We start from the raw sequence: 27,781 nt of genomic DNA, 5'->3' as shown, positions 1-27,781 counted from the left end.
CTCGAAACGAAGTGCATAGTAAAGGTGTCAGGATATAGGGTTGGAAAGGGCGCAACGTGAGCATTGTTCATCATGCAATAGGGGACATGCACTGACGTAATTGAGGCCAGCACATTATTATGCGTACAGTGTGAGGTGAAAACCTGTGTTTTGTCTCGATCCGTTTATATCTCCGGCAGCACAGTGGGAGCTGCGAATACGGACAAGGTGGCCTGTGTGACGTCACGTGAAAACTCCCTATTGTGCGAACAGCTGAAGAGGTAAGGACAACGATAACGACGAATGATGCCGTCCCTGATTCTCGGTGTGGTAGTAGCATATAGAATATAAATAACGAAGCCAAACTCAACACCTAAGGATTCATCGTATACGTCACAGCGTGTATTATAGCAGGATGCTCCATGCACCAGGCACGCGCGAGCACCCAAGACGGCGACGCGCAGGCATCGAAAGATGCACCGCACGGAAACGGAGAGCGAGAGGATCAACGGGAAGAGGTGGGCGAGTGCACACAGCTGACCGGGCAAGCAGCGCCCAGCACGCGTTGCGCTGCGTTGCCGCGCGCAGCTAGCGTGACGACGGGTGCGCGTGCCTCTCGCTCCGCGCACGCTGCCTCCTCATCGGCGCCGCCGGCCGCCACCGAAGCCCCCCCTCAACAACAGCATCGCCGCCTTCCTCCCCCTCAACCCGCCCCATCAGATCCTTTTCTCGCCGCAAGTGACCTGCAGCGGTGCAAAGCGTGGAACTGCTTCACGCGCCATCACGAGGCGCACGCGACGTGTACGAAAGGCGTGACAGCTTGCACGGGCGAGCGCTATGTACATGTAGTGCGGCGTGTGAAGAAATGAAAAAAAAAAAGAACAACAATAAAAGAGCGATCCGGAACCGTGAAGCGATCTGGTCTTCACGGACATTCTCCGGTTCGCAGGGAGCTCGCGCTGTTTGGAAGCCTTTTCTGTCATGAAATGCTCAGTCCCGGTGACGGGAGTTCGGCAGCTTGCGCCATTTGCTGCTGCTTAAGCACTTGACTAATTAAACATACTCGACGAGAACTAAACGTTGAGACAGTTCTTTTTTTTTTTTCGAACACGTTTCATGTTCGCACACACAGGACAATTCTACGGGTCAACTATATATATTGTTGACGAGAACCTTTGGGAACGATACACATTTACGCCCTATGTGTATACTATGAAAACTTCATCACACGCCGTATTGATATACGGCGACTCCGACAGCTTTCGGACATGGGCTTTCGGTTCTTCTTACAAGTTACAATGTTTCGGTTTAAGGCATTGATATGATAGCGAAAGCCGCCTTCGAAGTCTCGTCGACGTCATTTATGGTTACGCAGCGCACTCTCTATACAGCACGTCACCCTTCTCCGAACATAACGTACTATATGCATATACGTTATGCGGAAATCGGACAGCACGGACCACCTCAGTCTTTCCTCGTGCACAGCGCATCCTTTCTGTCGTTACGTGCTGGTTAATTATTTGCGCAGGTGCTGCAGTGTATAAATCGTTTGATAGTCCCATCCATTGTCACGTGAACTCGCGGTTACCGATAACTGCATGGAGTCCCCGCTTGCCGTTATGCAGTCCCCTTCGTGCTCTCTGGACCAACGTTATTTTTTATTTTATTTTTTTCATACCGCGGTGACCTTTAGCTACCGCGGAGCAAACAATGAGCCTCCTCGTGCAAAGTGTCTCGTCGCGCCGCTTCGCGCCGCGACAGGCGCCGTCCGGACACTGACGCGTCAGCGTTGCACCACATAAAGTAGGCGCACGAGCTTTCTGCCGCCAAGAGTCCGTCGTCGCCGGCAGCAGCAGCAGCAGCTGCTCTCGGATGCAGTCCCCGGACTGCGGTGAGTCGCGCGACTCGGCCACTTGTTGCGCCATCGATCAGAGCGCCGGAGCGCGGACTCGCCGTCACGTGACCCGCGCGCGGTGACGAGGGAGCAGCGTCAACGACGCGACGACGACGGACAGGCCGTGAGAGTTCTCCCATGAGGGGATGACGCGCGCCGCTGGCTGTTGTCGCGGCGCAGTTGCTAGACGCAAGCGGCACCTGCGCTGTCACCGTCCGTGCCCGCGAGACGACGTCGGCCGGCGGCGACGTCGCGGATGAACAACGAGCCCTTTGTCCCCGGGCGCGTCAGCGAGGTAACCGCCGGGGACCGCGACGGGGCGACATTGGACCCAGCTCGTTCGTTTTTTCTTCCTATAGTTGCGATGAAGGAAGAAACGCAGGAAGGACGTGGAAGCTGTGCCGCACGTCTCGCTGTATACAGCGGCGGCAGCTTAGTCTGCACAATATGTGTTAAGGCCGTTTCACGGGTGTGCATACATTTTCAATGGTCCTTTAAGGTATTCACTATTGAACCTGTCGAGCTCGTTCGCGGAGGCGACGAGCCGTAAAGCACGAACGAAGTGTGCTACTCGCTTTGGGAAGAATTAAATAACAATATTTCACCTGTTTACTACTACTGTCAGGCGGCCAGAGCACCGTCAAGGCGCGATAAATCAAATTCGGTTACGGAAATTTTTTTAGCCTGTACAACATCGCGAAATTAAAGAAAATTGATTGATTAAATGAAATTGGGCGCCAATCCTCACTGCACATGCACACGAACTGGTGTCGACAACATCAACGACGATGTAGCGGTCAGTGGCCAGTGAGACTGCAGGTGTGCATAGCATGAATAATTAGAAATGAGTTAGCTTGTATCGCTCCATTGCCACAGTGAGATCGTTTGCACATAACTTAGAATGAGAGAGCACTTGAAGGCGATCCTGCATGCATTGTCTTCTACGTTCCATACGTACATTTGGACGAGCAGTACGGCCTTCTCCGCTCACCGCATATTTCAGCTATGACTGGCCTTAGTCAGTACAATTTCACATGTGACTATTGAGAAGGAGCAACAGATCACAACGCAGTAAACTGTAAATGAGCAGAAAGCCGTAAACTGCCAGATAAAGGTAGCCTCAACGATAGGACAGCCGCACACAATATCCCTTGAACGGTTCTTAATGTCCTCACAGATAAAAAGATTAGTTCATCGGCTCCCAAAACCGAGGACTTCAGAATGAACTTCAGGTCAGTCGCCCTGCCGACGTATGTAGCAGGAGGTCATACAATCAGTGATGTTCTTGGAATTCCTCAGGGCAGAATACGACGAGAAAGGTCGCACCTCCTTAAATAATTTTAAACTCACTCGTTTCTGTGCCGCGCGAGACGTACGCTCGGCCAAACTACGATTTCATCCGGAAAATTCTCACGCACGCCACAAACTTAATTTACTAGAGGAGCCGAGAGCAGGGCCGTTTTATTTGCCTTCACGGGATCTCCCTCTTCCGTGCAGCCGTGGCGCCGCGCGAAAGCAATTAGCACAGTTTGAGGCCGCCGGAGCTGTCATCAGGTATGGGGCTCCATTTTTCTGCTTTTATAACGCTATTAAGCGAGACCCCGCGCGACGCCGATATCGCGGTGCGACCGCACATGGGCCCCGGCGGTCCCGTTGGTTGATTAACGAGCGTTGCATGCAGCGGCTGCGGCGACCAGCTCGCCCCTCTCTCTCTCTCCAAGCTTGGCCAACTCGCGGGACAACACACGCACTCCGCGGCAGCTCGAGGGGCGCTCGTCTTCTCAGCGCCTGCAGCAGCAGCAGCGTGTGCATGCATCGCTGAATGGTCGAGTTAAAGAGGAGCGCGTGCGCTTCGCGGTCGTTGGCTCAGCAGCGAGGAGCGTGTCTGCGTTGTCGAGCGGCGGCGCGGGGGTCAGGCTGCGGGAAACCTTTGCATTGGACGCCAATGGGCCTGCACGCAGCGGACCCCCCCCCCCCCCCCTACCTCCTCCCCTATCTACTCCCCCTGTAATAGCAGGTTTGCAGCCGCCGCCGCGATGGGCGCGCGCGCGCGCGCGCGCGAGCGTCGCTCGGTCCACCACCACCACCACGACCACGCGCATCCGGGAGCGGCAGGCTACAACAGCGCTTCCTCGTTCTTGTAGAACACGCCGCCGCGCCTGCCAAGCACCCCACCCCCCCTTTCCCCACCCCCCTCTTCTCTTGGCCGGCCCTGCCTCGCAGCGTCGCCTGGTCAGCCAAACGGGGTGTGTGTATGTTAGCGCGTGCGTGTGTGTGTGAGTTCATGGCGCCGCGAGACGCCCGAGAGCGCATTCGGCCAGCGCCGTGGACATGCGAGGAACGTGCTTATCGAGGACTTTCTTGTTGCGTTTTTTTCGCCCGGACAGCGTCGAGAAACACGAAATCAGACAGTTTAATCTTAGACGGCGCTGCTGTGTTGAAGCGTTAATTGCTTGCATGCCTTCTTGCGGACGAACCTCGGGCTGATTGGATTCAGCACGGCACCGAAGCTGCCGACACTCGACACTGAAGTTGTTGCAAGCGGTGAGATATGCGCACTCACTCCTCGCGCAGTTGGAAGAGTTGCAATGCATTCAGACGCTAACGATGCTGTGGCCTCCCCCTTTTCCCCCGCTTAATGCAGGGCCACCGTGAATACACTATGTATAACAGGCGGCTTCGCTATGTGTTACAGCCTTGCACCAATAGTTAATGGACTTGTAAGGTACCAGATACTCGGTGTGTTACTTCAACGTTAGGCGAGTTCAAATGACCGTCTCTTCCCGCTATAGACGGTTCAAACTGCCTCGCACTCGGCATGGCGATCATTGTCGAGCGTCATCGCTTTCTAGAGATCGATCACTGCCACCTTTCGGGCGTCGACAGACAATCGCGGCGGTGTCAAGGTCAACGGAGCGCCAGATCTTCGCGGAGCGCAGACGGTCTTTAATGCAGCTTTGCCGGTAACGCCATCTACTGCAGGAAACCTAAAACCAATGGAAGGATCATCCGCCACAGCAACGCGTAATTGTTTATCTATAGTTACCGAAGAACGCGAGCAAAAGCACAATATCACAAGCTCTATGTTGTCGCAGAGTGTTTTCAAAGGTGGGCGCGCATAGTGAACCCTTATATTGTACTACATCATGAAAAAATGTTATAGAAAAGAATATATATATATATATATATATATATGTGTGTGTGTGTGTGTGTGTGTGTGTGTGTGTGTGTGTGTGTGTGTGTGTGTGTGTGTGTGTGTGTGTGTGTGTGTGTGTGTGTGTGTGTCGTATAGTACCAACAATATTTATAATATGAAAAGGAGAATAAAGAAAGATGCTCCCGTGAGCCCCCCTTTGATTTATTTTCATTTACGCGACTCGCCTGACTGTCGTTAGTGGACGACGGTATACGTTGAGAATCGGATGACCAAGATGGAATGACGACGATAGAACGACCACGACCGGCATCACGATCGATTCCATGACGAAGTATATTCATAATACCTTCGGCTGCGCCAGTGCGTGCTTAGAAATACGGAGAGTTCTGGAACATCGGAAAGGCCTGGAGTAGTTTAAACGAGAACGCTATAAAACATCATTTACACTTAAATGTCGTGGAGGAAGCGTCAGGACCTTCACAGGTGGCCAAGCGTCGGCGAGCCTTTCTTTCTTTTCTTTTCTTTCTTTTTTTTGCGAATGTCTCATTCCTATCAACTTTCATTCTGTTCACCCTTTATTCCTTACCCCAGCACAGGGTATTCAACGGTCTACACTGGCTAAGCTCCTTGTCGTTCTCGCTATATTTCTCTGTCTTGGGATCGGGAGCGAGGACGCTTAGCCCGCATCACAAGGGTTACACACTCCTAACCGACTTTTGGGAGCTTTTCTTTTCTTTCTTTCTTTCTTTCTTTTCTCACTTTTTTTTTCCTGCGCCGGCATTAAAGAGTGGCTTATTGCGAGTGACCCATGTTGAAGTGAAAGAGCTTGATTGATGAACGGCACATTACCTATAGTGCAGTTACTGCGCAGCACAGTCTATAGCTACTTTTCATGAGAAGGGGGAAACCGCTAGGGATAGGCACGGACAGAGATAGATACTGGAAAATGCGTCAAGTATCCTAATGCTAACCGCCTTAATAATGAGCCCATGTGTTTACCTCTCTGAACATCTGAATACACGAAGATGCTGCATGGCATGAGCGCAGGCGTTCTGCTATAGTTTCCGCCAAATTCAAGTTCTCTTGCGTCGCCTATTACAGCTTGTCTCGTCAATAAATAACTAGTCACGAGTAATTGGTTACTGAAAAAATATCATTGATTGAATTACAGTGAGCACTAACGAGTAAAAAAAAAATATAATCGATCAATTACAAAGCTACCAAAAAATGTTCCAGGTACTTTTTAAGAAACCACTGTTTTATGCATTGAAGCACAAAAGTAACTGGAACACCAATGCATTTCGACGGACACTTTGAAATGCATTATCTCTGAAGCGGTGCTGTCCAGAGAATTCGTTCCAAGTGGATACGCGTGCGAACTCAGTGGCTATAATTCTAAGATTGAAATATGTGGCGTAAGGGAATTCATCAAAAAGTTAATTAGCGAAATTACGTCAATTAAGTAATGGCCGCCTCATAGAGCAATTTATATCAAGGGTTATAGTTCTATTATCTACGACAGGCAATTAAAATAATAATTGGTGCAGCTAGAAAAAGACACCCTGTATATGTCCCTCAACACATGCAGGATTTAAATTCCGTTGTCGCGTATGCTTAGAGCATGCACTGTGATCCCACCAGAGGAGGTGCCACATGTCTGTACGACAAAACGACAATCACCGCGCGCAGTTTTCTTTTTTTTTTACGATAGTTAGCTATCGGCCACATCGGATGGCTGGACGATCTTGCACATTAAACAGCGGAACATACCCGTGACCCTATAGTTGTCTACCAGATTGGGCCACTAGCAATGTGCTGGCTACCATACTCCCGAGCAGACAAAATGGGTCACATGGGTATGTGCTGCTGTATGTGCCCGAACGAACAACAAGATGTCGAAGGATATGTTTGAGCAGCATAGCCATCCATCAATTGCAATCAGACTTTACTGCGATTAACTTCTCTCTTTCTTTTCTTTTTTTTGTTTTTAGATAAGAGAACGAAGGGGAAATATATGTACGTTGTCATTTTCGCCTGTGTGTCAATGGGCGTCATGCGTAGGTATGTATACGCAATTAGGCAAAAGAACGACTGAGATGCTAAACGAGGCCTGAAGAAGTGGTCGAAATATGAATGCATATCTGAGCTTCGGAGGCGTTGAGAAGGAGGCTAAACAGCGCCCACAAGTTTTGCCTTTCGGCGTAGTTCGGTCCATAAGGTAAAAATGGCCAGCAAAAATGCCGGCGACCTCGGAACACCGAGGAAAGGAGGGGAAAAGCGATAAAAGGAAAGAAGCTTTCACGTCCGGGCCGCACTTTATGACAGACTCAAGGCCTAACGGTGTCAAACCTAGCTCGACAATAATGCAGACGTCGCTGTGCGTGTATACGCATAAATATATAAGCAGAGGTACATGGTCGCCCCCGGCGACAGATATCCTGATCTTTGTATGCGGCTTTCCTCTTTTCCTGTCGCTCGCTTTCGCCAACTAAAACAATGTGACAGCACTGTCATCTGTATACATACGCCTCAACGCTTATTAGTCTCAATTACGACCTGCTATAGGAAGACATCCGTGTCTTGACAGCGTCCTATGCGACTTATTTCTCTTCTTCCTCTCCTTACCGCGCACAGATGGTTCGTCTTGCAGCGTATCCTAAACGGCACGCACGCAGAGACAACTTTGCCAGACACACGCCTACATCGAACGTCGCCCGCAGCGCTGACGACTTCCCTCTAGTTGCTGTCATACCGTGTGCTGCAGACCGACAAGAGGTATGGCATCGCCTGCGAACATGTTAGGTGATTCGTGCAGTATAAAACAACACTTGCTGCAGAGACAACCCGAGTTATCCGCGCTCTGGTAATTGTTACGTCACCTACACTCAATCTCACCAAATTCATGCAGTGAAGTGAAAGCTATAGGTCGCGTCAGCGAACCTGAACAAAGAACCGAAAGGGCTTCTCCGCTATTTGCCTCTGGTCTCCCTCATCGCGGCGTCGACTGAACGGAAGCATCACGGAAGGATTAGTAGGGCACAATGGGCGGGGCCCACCTCTCTTCTCTGGAGCAGGCAGCCGGCTCTCGTTACTGACTATAGGTGATGCGAGCCCTAGCCTTGGCTGCAGTTCCCGGAGTGGGTGAGAGTCCCTTCTGGAAATCATGCCACTCAAAGTATATACAGTTATTGTCGATCAGGCGTTGCCTAAAGAGTGCAACGCAGGATTTGTAGTCGTGCAAGTCTTACAGACATCAACGTACCATTCGGTTGGAGCGAAACGCGCAAGATTTCGCGCTCTCGCGTCAACGCGTGTATCGATGGTGGCTGTTACGATTCACGCGCGAACTCGCACAACCACGGTGTGCGCACCTACGAGACTCAGTACGCACTGAGTGGCCCAACTTAACCGGGTTTTATCGGCGTGTGACGCCAATGAGCGACAAAGCGAGGTGATGCCCGCGCAGGTAAGACTAAACCTTTTGCGCCTCGACAAGTTCCATTTTGTAACCGGATGTCTCGTGGAAGTCTCACCCGCCGGGGTTGCTTAGTGGCTGTGGTGTTGCGCTGCTATAGGCACAAGGTCGCGGGGCCACGGCGGTCGCATTTCCATGGGGGCGAAATGCCAAAGTACCCGGGTGCTTAGATTTAGGTGCACGTTAAAGAACCCAAGGTGGTCAAAATTAATCCCGAGTCCCCCACTATACGGCGTGCCTCATAATCAGATCGCGCTTCTGGCACCTAAATCCCATAACTTAATTTTTCCTATCGTCGAAATAGTTTAAATATTCCTTTAAAAATAAACAGAGCAGAAGACAAAGAGGTTAATCTTTCGTTTAGACACTTTTCGCGTCAGGAATTGTGCGATAATCTCCAAAAAGTTCATTCATATTTAAAAACTGTGCAATTAGCTTCTCTGTTTACAATTTTTGCGCACAGCTTCCAATTGTAAAGATAAAGACGATCATTCGCTCGAGGCCTGTACTACATAGAGTGGGATTCCTAGGACTGGCACCGGCTTGCTTTGAGACACTCGTCTACAGAAATCTGCCACGGAATAATAAAGCACCGGTTTAGCAGGCACGCTTTTGTTGCGCAGTGCGCAAGGAAGGCTCCGAGGGAAACGGCCGGAAGCATTTCCGACATCTACACGTGACCCCTCAGTTGAGTCTACCTATTGTACGCAGCAGTTGCTTAGGACCCATTGTTACAATAAGGGCAAACATATACACTGTTTCCAAACATTTGCTAATCACGTGATTCCCAAATTGGCACGCTTTTAGCACTCATAGGATCTTAATAATGTGTGATACACTAAAAAACTAGTCAAGTATATATAGGAAGATACAGCTACTAAATACAGAGCATGCTGGCGGTCATCGAGTACGTCGAGACGCCCGCGGCTGCGCCAATAAGATGTTGCCAAAACATAACTTCCCTCTATACACACATACGCAGCTGTTCTTACAAGGTTCGCTCGAAGACCTCGCTGAAACACGCCAACTATATGAACAGCTGTGCCGACAGCAGGTCCTAGACTTCTATAAGAAAGCTTGAGGGGTCGGTATACAAAACAATTTAATAACGGGGAGCTCGCGGCGTATACATGCACGCGGGCACAAGCACCGTCCCGTGACTTCGGTCTCTGTATGTAGGTATCCGTATTTTGACAGCTCTCATTCTCACAGGTGCAGATTTGAGAGGTGTGAAACGCGCACACTCTCTTTACGAAGGGGTAGCAGACGCCCGAAAATTCCCGATACGCTATGGCGTTATTTTTCAGCGCAAACAAAGCACAGTTGAATAGACAAGTGACATAGCACTTTGACCACGTCTTACTAATTTGGCTGTCCCGTCTCTGCGCTGGAACATAACATTTATGTCAAACGCACGAGCCCAACAGTACATTTTCCGAGAGCGCAGTTTCGAAACGTCGTACCATTATAAATTAACCTCTATCTTACTCTTACCCGCCGTGGTTGCTCAGTGGCTATGGTGTTAGGCTGCTGAGCACGAGGTCGCGGGATCGAATCCCGGCCACGGAGGCCGCATTTCGATGGGGGCGAAATGCGAAAACACCCGTGTACTTAGATTTAGGTGCACGTTAAAGAACCCCAGGTGGTCGAAATTTCCGGAGTCCCTCACTACGGCGTGCCTCATAATCAGAAAGTGGTTTTGGCACGTAAAACCCCATAATTTAATTTTTTTTATCTTACTGTTTTACAAGTACCCGAGGCATAATCGGAATCAACCACGCACCTGGCGCGATCCAAGTGTACGAGATAACAGATGCACCTATAGTAATGGGGGGATCAATCTCCAAAATGCTCGAGTTGAGATCAATCTCGAGGACCTTTAATCCTCAGCAAAACGCACAATAATACTGGGCTTCCGCATTACCCATTGATATAAGAAATTTCGAGGATTAGAGATCAGGACAAAATATTATGATCGAACAGTCCGATAATAAAACACATAGCTGGTATATGGAAAATGAATCCGCGGTTCCCAGCACCCAACACGATAACAGCGCGGATGATTGATTCCCGAAGCAACGAGAAACCTATTACATCGATGCCTTCTGTTGTATGCGACGCTTATCCCTCCGTACATCACAGGTGCTCCACTTCCTTTATAACATAAAGAAATGGATAGTCATGCGTCATCATCACGGGCGGTGGCGGCGTATCAATGAGTGCTATATATGCCATACCGAAAGGTATGAAATTTTGCTGAGAAAGAAATATCGGAACAATATTATTGCTTTCCCGAGTTTGCCAAATAAGGATTATGCTGCACAAGTAATAAAAGGCTGCATTCCTTTGACTTCCACTGAAGCGATCCACCGTGCTTACTACAGTCCAGCCTTATTTCAATTCAGTCATCTATTTAGCAACGAAATGTTGCTTAAACGCACGCAGTTTACACAAAGCGAAGGCCGTTTAGCGGTTGATCGATTATTGACCGACGGTGTGTATCTGAAGCTGTCTGCCTTTCGTGTGCGCACCCTGCAATTTATTTCCACTCGAGCGTTTTGACGCCTTCACGTGCAGAAGTAAAATATTATACCTCCCTCTTGTTAAGTGTTCTCCCCTCCCCTCCCCTCCCCTACCTTTCTTTTCTTTTAATACTCTTCAGCACAATTAGGCGAGAATGTCTGCAGCCAACAAACAGCCATGTCGTGGCGGGCATATACTGTTCTGCAAGCCGCCAGGACATGCGTGTTCGCGATAACACAACTGTTGTTCGAACCATTTCTGATGACCGCATACATATTCACGCCGCTAGTACCACTCCATTCCCATATAGACGGCCTCTCGAAAGTGAAACGCATTAACGCGGGCGCCTTCTTTGTTTCTTCCGTTTCACACGCTGCACACATCGGCGAGCGACACGTAATGAAAATGCTGATTGCATATCTGTAGATTGAAGCCGTAACGGGCTAAGCTACGAGCAGTTGCGGTAAAACGACGCATACGTAGCATACGTATAGTCAAGCTACGTGTTTGCTCTTTTGACTATGCGGCACGAAATGGTTCGTGGAAGGTGTATAGCTTTCCGAGCCGTCAGTTTACCTTCTGTATAGCCCTCGACGCGTAGCCGTTATCTCTATGGGACACGGAGCATGAACGTTGCAAACGCATGCCGTCATAAATTATGAAATAGTGTTTATACGAAGTTCAGCGTGGACTAGTTGCGCGAGCAATAGCGTACGCTTTCGTTATAACCCCATATATTAGATCTTTTTTCTTCTTTTTTAGCTGCGACAAGTTTTGAAAAATTTCCTGTGTGCAAGAAAATTTCAAAGTGGTAACCCTTGTGCTAAATTACCCGATTAGGTGGCCGTTACTTCTACGATAAATCAGAATATCAATGGAATAACTAATATAGTTACACTAATTACCTTTTTCGAACGATTACTTTACGGCACATATTTCACTTTACGAATTGTAACCGGCGAGTTCGCAAGGCGACTTGAAACGAGAGAGAGAGAGAGAAACAACTTTATTGACCAAGGGGTTCGGGCACGTGGGTCCCAGGGAATTTTCTGGACTATACCAGTTTCGAGATATTAATGTTCAAAGTGTCCAACGAAATGCACTGGCATCGCGGTTACCATTCATTGTGCTTCATTGCATAAAACAGCCTTTCCTTTAAAAAGTATACGTGGTGCAACAGTTCATTTTCATCGCGAGTTTGACGCCGCCACATGTCTCGAAACGGGTGCCATCCTCAGAATTCGTTTCAAGTGGATATGCCTCGCGCAGTCGCTAGCTGCAATTCGTAGACGAAATAATTTGAGCAGCGTGCTGCTCGTGCGTTATCGCTATGTACGTACGTGAAATTTGTGCACCTGCAGGGTGTGTCGCGTAACTTGTGCCAAGGATTAAATAAAAAGAAGTGGCTAGCCGCAGCTGAATGAAACCAAAGGCACATATATGGTTTGCCGTCATGGGGCGCTTCTTAGAGTGTCTTTATTTTTATACTCCGCTTAATTAGTTTATTAACTAAACTGAATTATGCAACATTTTTAATATTCGCTTTAGGGCCTTAGGGCCAAGTGCGTTTCGTTGTGTTGTAGAAGGGGTTCAGAAACGACCGATCCAATTTCTTGTGGCAACGTACATGCTGCGTGGCGATTTTTTTCGGCGTTTAAAGAAATCCCGCGAAATATGAAACAAAACCACGCGACTGCGCTCGTGCGGTACCGTATTGCAGCGCTCTCAACCGTGCGTCGATCCTATCGCTTATCAGGGACGACGGTGCTTCCTTTCCGTGTGCCACCGCCAATGATGCTGACGCACTGTGAAGCCAATGCCTGTAGAGCCGCGGCCGATCACTTCGCCACGGTCCGCGCGCAAGGTTCTTTAAAAGAGCACGAACCGCGATTGAGAGCGCTGCGATACGATAGCCCAAAAGCGCAGTCACGTGGTTTTATTTCATATTTCGTGGGCTTTCTTTAAATGCCAAAAAAAGATCACCACGCAGCCTGTACGTTGCCACAAAAAATTGGATTGGTCATTTCTGAACCCCCTCTATATACAACGCAACGAAACGCACTTGGCACTAAAGTGAATATTAAAAATGTTGCATAATTCAGCTTAGTTGATAAACTAATTAAGCGGGATATAAAAATATGTTCTACGGAGCATCACACGCGGGCAAACCATATATGCCATTGGTTTCATTCAGCTGCGGCTAACCACTTCTTAAAATCCTTGGCAGAAGTTACGTGAAACGCGCTGTAAATCTCCTGAAGCAACATTATAATAACTCCACTTACGTTATGTTATCGTATTTCTTTTGAATGGAAACGAAAGCCGGAGTACAGACAAAGGACAGTGAATGATAAGGCCTCTCATCCGTCTTCCACTATATGTATACACTGCCATAAGTTAACTTGCGCCGACGAAGAGTCATACTGAATGTCAATATTTTGACAATGTCGCAGTGCGAGCATTTCTGTGTCGGGTGGCGTGATTCAGCGATGTGATATTGGCGAATTGCACACGACACTCTGCGACGTTATTACCTTCAGTGCATAAGAGCACGTGGTTCCTGTCAACTATTCAAAATTACAGAAGTACAGAAAGAAAGAAGTCAAAACGTCACACATATATATATATATATATATATATATATATATATATATATATATATGTAGAGAGAGAGAGAGAGGGAGAGAGAGAGAGAGAAAGAGAGAGAGGAGAAAGCATAGAATAAGCTAATTATTCTTTTAGGTTTGCTTTCACATACTTAAAGCAAACGATATTATGTTCGTGTAAATATATAGCAAACATATGCAATGTGTTCGACGGTCGATTGCGCTTTCCTTTTTTTTTTGTGCAATACGCCTTCGCTAAAAGGATAAAACACGTTTACGAGGCACATAACAATAGGCGACATTTCTTTCTGACTTTTCTCTCTCATTCTAGTTCTTTTTTATTTCTTGTTCCTTTTTACCCTCTCGCTCTCTGTCGTCTTTACAACTCCTATATTTCCCACTCCATTGCAGGGTAGCCAACCGGAAACTTGCCTCTGGTTAATCTCCCTGCCCCCCCCTCTCTCTCTCTCTCTCTCTCTTCTGTCTCTTCTGTAGGCCAATTCATGTTTCTAAAAGGATTGCAAAGAATAAAAGCGTAGTATGTGTGCGTGCTCATGCATGGAAGAAATCCCTGTCAAAAGAAAATGAAAATCCCTTAGAGGGATCCCTCACTCGCTCTTTGCGGGCATGCAGTGCCCGAACCGTCTTGCATGAGAACAGACAGAGCGCGTCAAGATGCGTAGTGCCGCCATTTCGTTGTTGATTCATCTATCTATCTATCTATCTATCTATCTATCTATCTATCTATCTATCTATCTATCTATCTATCTATCTATCTATCTATCTATCTATCTATCTATCTATCTATCTATCTATCTATCTATCTATCTATCTATCTATCTATCTATCTATCTATCTATCTATCTATCTATCTATCTATCTATCTATCTATCTATCTATCTATCTATCTATCTATCTATCTATCTATCTATCTATCTATCTATCTATCTATCTATCTATCTATCTATCTATCTATCTATCTATCTATCTATCTATCTATCTATCTATCTATCTATCTATCTATCTATCTATCTATCTATCTATCTATCTATCTATCTATCTATCTATCTATCTATCTATCTATCTATCTATCTATCTATCTATCTATCTATCTATCTATCTATCTATCTATCTATCTATCTATCTATCTATCTATCTATCTATCTATCTATCTATCTATCTATCTATCTATCTATCTATCTATCTATCTATCTATCTATCTATCTATCTATCTATCTATCTATCTATCTATCTATCTATCTATCTATCTATCTATCTATCTATCTATCTATCTATCTATCTATCTATCTATCTATCTATCTATCTATCTATCTATCTATCTATCTATCTATCTATCTATCTATCTATCTATCTATCTATCTATCTATCTATCTATCTATCTATCTATCTATCTATCTATCTATCTATCTATCTATCTATCTATCTATCTATCTATCTATCTATCTATCTATCTATCTATCTATCTATCTATCTATCTATCTATCTATCTATCTATCTATCTATCTATCTATCTATCTATCTATCTATCTATCTATCTATCTATCTATCTATCTATCTATCTATCTATCTATCTATCTATCTATCTATCTATCTATCTATCTATCTATCTATCTATCTATCTATCTATCTATCTATCTATCTATCTATCTATCTATCTATCTATCTATCTATCTATCTATCTATCTATCTATCTATCTATCTATCTATCTATCTATCTATCTATCTATCTATCTATCTATCTATCTATCTATCTATCTATCTATCTATCTATCTATCTATCTATCTATCTATCTATCTATCTATCTATCTATCTATCTATCTATCTATCTATCTATCTATCTATCTATCTATCTATCTATCTATCTATCTATCTATCTATCTATCTATCTATCTATCTATCTATCTATCTATCTATCTATCTATCTATCTATCTATCTATCTATCTATCTATCTATCTATCTATCTATCTATCTATCTATCTATCTATCTATCTATCTATCTATCTATCTATCTACAGTTGACCGACATAGCTTGCAATATAACGTGCTTTCTTTCGCTCATCAAATGAAAAAAATTCAGAAAAAGAAATTGTATTAGACCACCCGATAAAACCCAAATTTGATGTCTATTTTCGAATTAGCCATAGTGTCTTTCGCGCAATGTTTTGTTCCTCAAATAGCCCGTATGCATTCGAGCGTTCCTTCGACTGACCTGTGCTCGCGTCTGGAACGACTAAAAGCTCGAGTACATGTACTGCTATAGCACAATTACCGCTGTTAAGAGTGTCTTTCGGAAGCAGCTCTGGCACATTTCCTACATATAGCCGCTGCGACTTCGAAAACTCGACGGGGGGCCCCGGCCTGCCGCCCCCACGTATGACCGGTCGTACATAGCACGCTCAATAAATGGAGAGATGTAAGCGCGGAACACCAGAAAGAAAACATGAGCCCAGGAATGGGAGGGTGCGCGCGAGCTTCGCGATAGAAAAGCACGCGCGATGCGATCTCTGCGAAAGCGCGTTACACGGAGAAGACAACAAATAAAACAGAGGCAGAGAAGGCAAACAGCGCAGCGCATAGGAGAGGGATGGAAACCACATCGGACCGCAAAAACTTGCACCGGGAGGCGGGATTGTGGAAGCGCCTTGCGGAGCCCAAACTAATGATTATGCGGGCGCGGCTTCAAAGACTCTACAAGCTGTTTCTCCCGAACCACTTACTTCCTTGCTTTCTTTCTTTTCATTTTTTTTTCTCATTATTATTGTTTCTTGCAAGAATCGCACGCCGAGACGGCTGTTTAGCAAGAAAGAAGAGGAAGAGGAAGAAAGAAGTAAAAGAGCACCACGGTTGAAGTTAATCACGATTGTTGCTCAATTTTACCAGAAACAGGACGTCCTTGCTGATTTATCCGAGCAGTAATGAAAGCGGAAGTATTGGTGTGTATACCAAACGAAGAAAGTCATTAAATTTTACAAGAGCAGCGTTATAGAATTTCAGTACGGTTGAACAGGGTAATTTAGTTATTAGTTCATAACCTGCGCTTAACCAATATATGGTAAAAGAGAAGGTTTTTCAGTTAGCAAGTCGAGGGATATTAAAACGAAAGAGTTCACAGCTCCATGTTGCAAGAGTCGAAATATCGGAAACGCATTTCGAGGTTAAATGTATACAAAGCGGGCTTGTTCGCATACGAGTGGAAGATCTACACCATGGAAGCTTGCGCACTCAAGCGTCTGGTGGCAACGGTACATTGCAGCTCTCGCGAAGCAGGGTATTATTATAATTAATGCTTTTCAATCATATTACTTTCAAGCGTCACTGTAAGAACCAAGTTTTACTCATCGACCCGGGCTTTAATTGGTGACTCAATAATTTTGCGCCAACGGCTGTTGATAGGGGAGTTACCGGGCCAACCAAATGTACACGTGTTCTCGGTTCGAACATGAACGATCGCTACTTCCAATTGTGATAAAATGCGATTCTGACTTTAAACATGCGGTGAAAAAGCCGACTGCCTAAACACTTCACAACAATGGAAATATCTCAAAAATGACACCACAGTATTTTTTTTTTCTTGTTCGAAAGTTCTAAAAGCCCTACATCACTGTATTTCACATGATTTCTCTAGGATTTCATGCTTTCGAATTGGGCAAATAGACTGCCAGCCGCACACGGGCGAAGCTGGTTTTCACTCCCGAATTGCTGGAACATATTGTGAAGTCCTGAACCCTTTGGGTGCAAACTTTTAAAGTTGCGCGCACGGTACTTCCGCGCCACGAACAGCACGCGCGTTATCAGCGAGACATAGCCTTCTCGATAAAAATTATGGGGTTTTACGTGCCAAAACCACTTTCTGATTATGAGGCACGCCTCATTTTTAAAACAATTTCCGGAGTCCCACACTACACTGCAGTGTGGGACTCCGGAAATTTTGACCACCTGGGGTTCTTTAACGTGCACCTAAATGTAAGTACACATTTCGCCCACATCAAAATGCGGCCACCGTGGCCGGGATTCGATCCCGCGACCTCGTGCTCAGCAGCCCAACAACATAGCCACTGAGCAACCACGGCGGGTTAGCCTTCTTGATAGGAAAGTACCCTCTTAAAAAAGTTTACACCCTTTGAGTCGCATCTTGACCCACAACGATATTTGTCATCTGTCCTGCTTGCGTTTTCTTTCTTGAAAACTCAGCGCTCGCTACTTTCCTGTCGGCATACTGTGTCGCGCTGATAACGCGCAAACCGTTCGTGACTTGCAAGTAGCGGGCTCGCAGCGCTAAAGAAAGGAAATGCGGGCAAGACAGATGACGGTGATCGTTGTGAGACAAGATACGACCCAAAAAGTATAAACTTTCTTTAAGAGTGTACAGCAGCGATACCAAAGTAACGTAACCAAGACACACGACGATTATTGTTGTGGAACAAGATAAGCTTCAAAGGGTGCAAATCTTTCTTAGAGTGCGTGTAACCTGTGAAAGAGAGGTATACCAAGAGCAAGAAAATGCACATTAACAGCGCGAAAGTCATTGGTCATATTTTGAGCTTACGCTGTCACGCAGTTTGCGAAGGCGTTACATAGTGTTAGTGTCAACGTTTCTCTAATACATTTTACGTAACACAGTGTACATTCACAATTTGTCACAAAGTCCATTGTATTTTAAGTAACGCAGCAGTGCCTTGATAGCGGCTGGCGCTGATGTTCGTGTAGGCCAGTTTCCAAGAATGGAACCGCACTCCTGGAATCGCCTCCCCGCCTCCATATTGTCAGCAACCCTGTTCCATCATCCTTCAAAACCACGATTTACACTTATTGTATGCAATCCCACTCCTCTCTGTAACGCCGCATGTGTCATTGCGAATTTTGAAATAAATAAATAAATAAATAAATAAATAAATAAATAAATAAATAAATAAATAAAAATGTTGTTTTCCATTAGTGGGTGCTTGTCCAGTTGGTCTAGCGTGGCCCACAGGAACAGTTCTGCCTTGTATGTGTGTCTTTTTTTTCGTACTCTTTTTCTCTCATCTATCGCATCCCTTTCCCCTCTCCCGGCAGAGGGTAGCCAACCGGAGATAATCTATGGTGAATTTCCCTATCTTCCCTCTCTCTCTCTCTCTCTCTCTTTGAGCTTGCGCAATCAGCCGTCTTCTTGTATTTGACGATTACCACGTCAGATTTTCTTGGTCACACGACAGCAGCGACGGCTGTCATTTTTCTCTCGAGTGCCGAGCTGTACATTTACAGACTACAGCTATAAAACGCATTACTTTACGTGAGGCGAAATGCAGTGCACATGAGGGCTCATAGAAAGACCAACTAACGCGTGCATTGCGGGGTGTAGGCTAACCGCGATATTGCGAACACACGTGAAACAAATTATTGCCATAACGAGGCAAATCTCAAACACTTTCTCGCAAATATATCAGCACCGAATAGAAAAATGCTTATAGAGAATACCGGATATAACGAAAATATTTTGTGTCAGATGTGACTTCCTTATAACGACGTTCGAATGTATGTCTCCTGGGAGCCACGTGCATTACTTTTTAACCGCTCCTACTTTAACTTGCTTTTTACCCGGAAGCACACTGCTTCCAGCCTTTCCTGTTACACCCCAGTTAGCCCTATCTACCTGCTCCCGCTCAAAGGAACAAACTGATGTATTAATCACATTTCACTTAAATTAGCTTAGGCTAGCCGAGGAGTCCGTGAAATAAGTGACGTGCTAGCTGAGTGCAAAAGCATGCGCCGCGAAGAATGGTCGTCTGCATTGCCCCGCGGCATCAAAGCCGCGGATGGTAAAGGAACTATATATATGCTATCTCGAAAACATGCGAAAGCGAGAAGTCTTCAGTAAACAATTCTGCAGCCAAGCTGGCTCCGCACAGCGAAGCAAGATACTTAATGTCCGAAATTGTAACCCCGACGTATTATTTCGCAACGACACACTGGTACACATTAACTTGTACGCAAATACCATTCATGTACGTTGTAGCGAATGGTAAAAATAGCTAATGGTTCTTCTTGCTATCCCTTTCTCTTCGGCAGTGCATATATATATATATATATATATATATATATATATATATATATATATATATATATATATATATATATATATATATATATATATATATATATATATATAGAGAGAGAGAGAGAGAGAGAGAGAGAGAGAGAGAGAGAGAGAGGGGGGTGGCGGACAACTGCTCCGTCTAGCCACATATTGGAGGATGTGCGAGGTTCGTTTTATAAAACAAACTCACTTTGTAATTCGTCGTGCAACCATCCCGGTGATCTATCTTGCCATGGCAGTGACCCTGACAATGTGCTTTGCAGCCTCTACGTATACACCAGCAGCTGTGTATACATGCAGACTTTGACAGCGGTTGGAGACAGAAACATCTTTAGTTTACCCCAAACAACGGCAATGAAACGCCTACATGAAATTTGTACATTATATGCAGCAGCACAAACTTAGAATTCTTGCCTTAAAATATAGTCTGTAGCAGACGAAGAAGTTGGGAAGTGGATCACTGGAAAAACGTGGACATACATGGTCCGCCACAACAGCTAATTAACACAGTTTCAGTGATACTATTGTCAAAATATTTACTTGAGGGCACATGTTGCACATGAAGAAATTAAGTACAGTAATGAGAAAGTTATATCTACTTGGAATAAATCGCTAGACTGCCAGCTGTCTCAAGAGGTGCGAGTGTGTGAAGAAAGTACATTGGCGCTTCAGCTAATCGTTTTCCGATAGCCTGAATCACGCTATTTGGGGGGGGGGGGGTGAGGTTGAAATTATAGGGTTCTACGTGCCAAATCCGCGATTTCATTATAAGTCACGCCGTAGTGGGGGGCAAGGCCACAAGGGTTCTTTAACGTGCACCTAAATCTAAGCACACGGGTGTTCTTGCATTTCGCCCCGTCTAAATGTGGCCGCCGTGGCCGGGATTCGATCCCACGACCTCGTACTTAGCAGCCCAACATACCCACTAAGCAACTACGGCGTGTAAATCTGGAAAATAGGAATGCTAACAGTACATTATTTATTTATTTATTTATTTATTTATTTATTTATTTATTTTCCAGATACGGAAAACGGACATTACGACTCTAGGGATGTCTGCCACATGTATGACTTCAATATTATCCGGCTTCACTTTGTAAATTCAAAATGTACACAGAAATTGACAATTAAGATAATGATAGATGAAACTTAATTAACGTGCCAATTGAGGATTGCATTCGTTAGTGAAGGTCATTTCTGTCTATTCAGGCAAGCCAACTAGAAAGGTTTCAGTAAGAAAGGAAAGAAAATTTTTAGAAGAGTATACGGTATGTTCTAATAAACACATAAATAGAGGCCCCTTTTCGATCACTTCTGGAATATTCGATCCTCCGGACAGTCTTCGCAGTGTTTTGGAGGAAAATAATAAAGGAATAAGAAGCGAATAATTAAAAGCGTCAAGGAAAAGCATAGGCAGTTCACGGTAATTTGAAATTAAAGCTGCAAAACTGATTTGCAATTTATTGGCACTCAAATGGGGCATCAGAAACGACGTCAGTAGTTTACAACAAACCAGATGAACCGTACGCCCAAAAGAGGTCTAATGTTCGCGATGACTGACTAGAAACAGGACTGAGATTCCTCTTCCGCTCACGCGTGCAGTATACTGAAGAAAGGAATCAATGAGCGCAAGTCCAACCGAGCTCCCATTCATGTGCACGTGGGACTCCTTGCGTCCGCGAGTCGCAAATCACAGTCTACCGCATAAAGCTATTGCAGAGCTGGTTTATGCTCGATAATCCTAGCGCTAGTCATGCCGGTACAATAGTGCATACTCGCACGTCTGTGCCATGAGCGGGAGGCTAGATTAATCGCAACTACATAGAAAGCAAGCGAGCCGGAACGTTCCTGACTCCGGAAAGGTACTAATGACATTTCTATCACGAGAGAGCATCGATCACTCGGTGCGGTCAAGGATCTACCGATGCCTAAAGGTATCCATAGATAATTGATTCACAAGCCCATCTATTCCAACTGCATGTTGGCTGAAGCTTCTGCCGTTTGCATAGGCATCGTTCAACGAATAACAAAAAACAGTGTTCTATATATATGAATGAATGAATGAATGTTTTATTTAGACAATACATTGTCTGGGATGTAGGGGCTAAAGGCAGATGCAACTGCCTGACAAAGGCCCCCCTATATCCGGATATATATCGAGGCGTCAATTTGTACCAACGCAACCGCCTAAAAGTTTACATGCCTACAAAATATTAAAGAAAGCCAACGTTCTAACAGGATTTACTTCAAGCATGTCGCTTAGGGAGGTACGATGCTGTTTCTGGAATGTGGTATTAGCTGCAGCTGAAATGTTAGCGATGACAGAATCGTTTACATATGAGTCAACAGGTCGCATATACAGGGTGTTCTAACTCTAGCCAGAGCTTAAAAATATGCCGATGCACTCTGAGACGACGCGACCAAATGCATGTTGCTGACTATTGTATGGAGTAAGTCGCACTGTTTTTGCATTCTGCTTAGTTACATAATTAGTCAAAATTAGTGAACCAACTTCTGAAGCAACAAAGTTAGGCAAAATATTCCAATTCGATAGTTGTAGAGCGCTTTGCAAAACGTCCGAATAAACAGTTTCTATTTTTTTATCTATTAGGTATTATTGTTTATTTTGCTTATTGCAGATGCCCGCGGCATACAAAAAAAAAATGACACGTGACATTCCCACTTGCGCGTCGTGGTTGCGGCGCTCTCAAATGCTTCTCGCACAAACGAACATATCATCTAGCAGGGTGTGCTGCCGCTTAAAAGGCGACAGGCCAAAGACGCAGGCGTTGGTTGTGCGATTTGCGCCACCGATGTGCTTCCCTCGCGGCGATTCGTGATAGCGATAAGCAGACGCAGTGGCAACACACCCGGCTAAATGTTGTGTTCTGTTCGTTTGTACGCGAAGCGTTTGGCAGTGCTGCAATTACGGCGCCCAAGCGGACATGTCACGTGGCATTTTTTTTTTTGTATTTCGCGGGCATCTGCAGTAACCGAAAAAACAGTAATGCCTAATAGAGAAAGTTAGAAACTGCTTAATCAGACGTTTCGCAAAGCGCTCTACAATTTTCTAATTGTAATTTTTTTTCCTAACTTCGTTGCTTACAAAGTTGTTAAATTAATCTTGACTTAAGTATGCAATTAAGCAGAACAAACACAGGTGTGACTTACTCAATACAATAGCCAGCAACATGCATTTGGTTGCGTCGTCTCAGAGTGCGTCGGCATATTTTAAACTCTGGCTAAAATTAGCTGGGACACCCTGTTTATATAGCTTCCAGAGCTGCAGTGTGTGGCATAGGAAGTGGGTTGGGGTACACAGTTTTACATATTGCGCGGAGAGAGAGAGAAGGCAGGGAGGAGGGAGGAGGAGGAAAGAGAAAAGCAGAAGGCAAAGAGGTTAACCAGAATGACGTCCAGTTGGCTACCCTACATTGGGGGAATGGGAAAGGGGAAAACAAAGATGACAGGGAAAGAGAGGAGGGAAGGAGGTTAACCAGGTTGCATCTGCATGGAAGGTTGCGAATGTTACGAATGACAACGGTGAACATTCTTCGCGCTTATAGTCCAGTGCATGCTCTCTATACTTAGGGAAGGGAGTGTGCAAAAATTATCTACAAATTTATTTCTTCTAGTGAATTCTCTCAGGCATAAAGAGCACATTTCCACTCTGCAGCATCCCGTGCTAGAACTCACCGGACATTGGCGTACGTTTAGTCACTAGTCGAGTCAATCGCAAAGCGAACCAGAGATAAGCACGTTTTGATTGGTCTGTGAAACTGTCATCGTGCGCCAGCAGCCCCATAGAGTTTTTCACTATAACACTTAGAGAGAAATTTGGCGCCACCGTCTATGGAAGTTTCCTAAGGCGCGTTGTGCCGTCAAAGAAATGAAAGTATATGCGAGGCTTGTGTTGGCTGGTGTCATCCAGCTCCAACTTTAGCGGCCCACTGATACTTTTTTAAGTTATGTAATTGTACATGCAATAACAAGCTTTCATAATTAAACAAAACATGTTCTTGTGTTATAATAAAGCTAATACAGCTTTTTGCGTGCTGTTTTAGTAAAAAATGACTCATCATGACAGACGGAACGGTGCTTGACAGGCGTGTCTTCAGAATTTTCTGGCTCTCTGAGAACGATGCCAATCCGGAGTCACAATATACCGGCATTCCTATGCATACCACTGCGCAGCAGAGCCAGATTTCCCGCTAAGTATAGTGAGAAACTCTATAAGCAGCCCTGCATCTGACTGTGCCTTCGGCCCCTACATATTTTAGCTTTCGGAGACAATAATGAGACGGGATATATTTAGATTTTTTTATTCTAAAGATGAACCAACCAGCCCCTTTGAACACACTGCTGACGGGATATATGCACGCAGTTGTTACGCGAGCAACGCCTGCACAGCTGGGATGACAAGGCAGATATCTTGCATTGTCATTGCACAAGCCTCAGAAAGCATGTTTACCTATTTTATATTATCCGGAAAGTCACGTGGCGTCGCTTCGTCTGTAACCAAATTCGAGAGTTGTAGACAGTGAGGCTGCAAATACAGAATATTATCAACGCGAGGCGCTTGTTGCGATCACGTACAGGCATAATAGGTCCACCGTCAAAGGGAGCACTCACGTAGCTGGTTCATATCATGTAGTTGCTGCATGAAGTTTCTATAGCAACTGCTAAACGTTATCGTTGCAGGTACACAGATAAGGGCCGGCACATCCTTCGACACGACATCTGCCGCAAACGTGGACGTTTGCAGACTCGCCACAGAGGGAAGTTGGCTCATTCATCCTCGGATAATTTGTGTTTGCTTTAAACACGGGAGCCTATACATACACCTGTACAAAGCGAAAGAACGTTCATGCACATGTTTCCCATCGTTGCGAGGTCGCCACGATGCTGCATGCTGCAGCGACAGGCCGTGCTCCTCTACGTGTACCATTCATTCCTGTATAAACCGCGCGCCTCATTTCCGAACCAGCTCGCGCGCAACGCGAAGAACGGGCCTGAGAGATAATGAACGCAGTTCGCGATTCTCATATCTCGAGAAGGACAAAGCTCTCCGTGACCAACGGCTCTCCCGCGGCAGCTACCGAGTCGGAGACTGTATGGCCGTAATAGTGGATACTTTGTTTGCTTATTATGACCCTGTATAGCGCCACATAGTCAAGGACAAGCTAAGCATCGTTATGGAAGGTTCCTATACAAGGTCTTTCACAACGCGTCCGCCATCAGCTGCATACGAAGTCGGGCGGTTCGTGTCACGGCTACAGACCGGCTGGACCTGAACGTTGCATTGTGCATACATGTGTGTATAAGAGACCACATGTTCGCAACCAAAGCAGGCTGTCCTCGCGGTAAACGGCTCTGCCTTGGACAAAGAGACCACGGTTCTTTGTACAGAGGCGAATCATTGTTGGACCAACATTCCTGGCGCCAGATATTGAGCCTATATATTTAGCGAGAAAGAAACTTGGTATTATCTTTATTCCATTTTCATGTTGGAGATGACAGGTATTTCACCGGCGTTATAGTGCTACATATACCAATTCACCCATTTCCAATTCGACGAAGTGGAAAGAAAGTGATGGTTAATGAACTGTAGCTAGTGTTCAATTGCCATAACTGCATGCATTAATTCTTTTTCTTCGGGCAGTTGAACCTGCCGTCGCTCAGTGGCTCTGTGTTTGGCTATGCTGACACAAGGTCGCGGGTGCGATTCTCGACCGTGGTGGCCGCTCCTTTACTTAGATTTAGGCACACGTTAAAGAACCTGACGTGGTCTAAATTGATCTAGAGCCCTCCATTACGGCGTGTCTCATCGCCCTATAGCGTCGCTTTGGGACGTTAAACAGCATCGATCAATGAAGCACGAATCAACATGCCGGCCTCGAAGAACAAATTCCTTCTCTCCTGCAGCTTTCGTTTACAGCTTCCGTAATTTACGTTGGAGCAATGCGGATCGCCATTTTTACTTAGTATCAGCGCTATGAATATCAGTCAAGTGTCCCACCTGACGCACAAAAACAGCGTGATTCCTAAATAGATAACGCTGCCGGGTATATTCAATTTTGTGCGCGAGTTCTTTTGAACCTTGCCATATCAAATCCATTTAAAGTGTTTGCTCAATAAATTCAGAAGCTCTCCATCAATGCACGCAGCGAACCCGTTTGCGGTCAACTGCTGTTCTCAGGAAAGTCTGCAATGCCTCATCACGAGGCCGTCTCGGCGGCATTTCCCAACGAACCCGTTGTAAAGCTATCGTCCATTCCGCGTCGTTATTTCGGGCCCTCATCTTCCTCCGCTGGCTTCCTCCGCTCTTGCGTGCACTGCTTTCGTTCCGTCGTCCTCTCCATGGCGCAGAAAGCGACCAATTACGAAGTCCCGAGCGCGCACCGCTTTCCGTGGAATTGTTTCCGCGGCAGCGCGTTCGTCTCTCCCCCTCTCGGCCCCAAGCGAGTGGGCGGCGGCGGACAAGAGGGGAGGCGGGGGAGGGGAGCGCCCTTGGAACCAAGCGAGCGCGCCAGACGAGGGAATCTCAGCTCGCTTTCTTCGGCCGCTTTCCCTCGCGCCAACAGAGACGCGCTAGAAGCGTAATCCAGCGGTGCGTCTCGGAAACCGTTACATGACACCGCGCACAACTGACCTCTCTCAGGAGGCGTTTGCGGAAGGGTTGCGGGAGGGAATCGGAATAGAGTGCACGCTTGACTTCTCACTGCAGGCGGAAGACATTCAAGGGAATGGAGACCATTCCACTTTCCTTATTTCGTTTGTTTGCCTTAATTTCTTTCTGCCGTCGCTGAACCACAATGAATGACAGTTTTTATTTTTTTCAATTTGCTGAATCAAGGCGTCTCTTACGGAGAGAAGAGCCAGCGTCAGTGTTGCGTTGCAACCATTTTACTCATCCTCATGTTTATACATTCAGGTCGGCTACTGCAGTCGGTCACATTTTTTCTGCCGCTTCGCAACGCGAACCACAACTTCCGTCCGGGCACAGCGTGTGCTGCTACACTAGACGGGGTGTGACCACCGCCGAGGTCGGGTGCAAGGAAGGAGGAGATGCGTGGTATAAGCTCACCACATCCATGCTGGCGCGCGTCCGGCGGTGCGTTGCTGCTCCGTCGGACGGCGAAGACGCGGGGCTGGGCTGCGGCCGCGCTTCGCCCAATGCTGCACCGGCAGGGCCTGTAAGGGCGGCAGGGCAGCACGCTTCAGTCCCCCATGGAGACGCCGTCGACGACGACACATTCACAGCGCGCACAGCAACACCGACACGTGGGCATCAGACGGGCGCAACAGGCAGACGGGCGCAGTTTCGCTCGAGGCGGCCGCAGGCATGCGCGCGCGGAGCGGCCGCCGCGAAGGCACACACCACCACCGGGCGAGAGCAGCACGGGACGCGCACGACGCGTTGTCCCGCGGAGTGCGGCCGGACGCGGGGGGGCGACACGGCGGCGGCGGCGCGCGAGCAGCCTGCCCTCCTCGCTCCGTGACGCGACACCCTCGCCCTCGCGACGCGCGCGCACGCAGCCGCTGCGACCCGCCGTGCGCCGCCGCGTCGCGTCGCGGGGGAGGGGCGTCGTCCGCGCCGTCAACCAATGGTCGCGCTCACCTGGTGACACGGTGACACGCGCGCATGCGCGGTGGCCGCCGCAAGGGACGACATCTCCCCCTCCTTCGTTCGCCCCCCACCTTCAGCGCGCGACCGCGTCGCGCCGCCGAGAACGCCGCAGCCGCGAGTGCCGCCAGTTCCGCACGACGCCGCGACGCGCCGCTCGCGCCGGGGCGGAAAGAAAGGGGCAACGCGCCCGCCGGGGGCGGGACCCGGAAGGTGGCGCGCGCGAGGGAAGAGCACCTGGGCGGCCGCGCGACCAATAGCGGAGCGGCGCGGTGCCACGCCCACTTTCTTGCTGGCAGCGGTCAGCAACGCAGCACAAAAAGTGGAGGGACACGGGGCGCCCCCCGGGGGTGCTCCGGCGAACTACGGGAGACGCGTGGGAGGATGCGGAGCAACCGGACGCCGCCATCATCCCCTGCAT

General features: G+C 46.9%; 1 protein-coding gene across 3 annotated transcripts in view; it reads right to left on the bottom strand.

Moving 5' to 3' along the window:
* The window catches only part of LOC126519061 (zinc finger protein basonuclin-1-like), a 347,911-nt gene that overhangs the window by 202,224 nt on the left and 117,906 nt on the right, over positions 1-27,781 (bottom strand). Inside the window, exons 1-2 of one of the 3 annotated variants that reach the window (XM_050168683.3) lie at positions 27,355-27,498; positions 26,821-26,927 (exon numbers count right to left, since the gene is read on the bottom strand). The exons of 1 other annotated variant lie outside the window; for it this stretch is intronic. In XM_050168683.3, coding sequence (XP_050024640.2) covers positions 26,821-26,829 — 9 coding nt within the window. In that variant the 5' untranslated portion in view covers positions 26,830-26,927; positions 27,355-27,498. Of the gene's footprint in view, positions 1-26,820; positions 26,928-27,354; positions 27,499-27,781 lie in introns of those variants that run through there. One more of the 3 variants, XM_050168673.3, reaches the window with a different exon arrangement.

Source organism: Dermacentor andersoni, chromosome 3 (genome assembly GCF_023375885.2).
Source record: "Dermacentor andersoni chromosome 3, qqDerAnde1_hic_scaffold, whole genome shotgun sequence".
In the NCBI taxonomy this organism is placed as follows: domain Eukaryota; kingdom Metazoa; phylum Arthropoda; class Arachnida; order Ixodida; family Ixodidae; genus Dermacentor; species Dermacentor andersoni.
The sequence above is the reverse complement of the archived record's forward strand: the minus strand, read 5'-3'. Positions and strand labels throughout refer to the sequence as shown.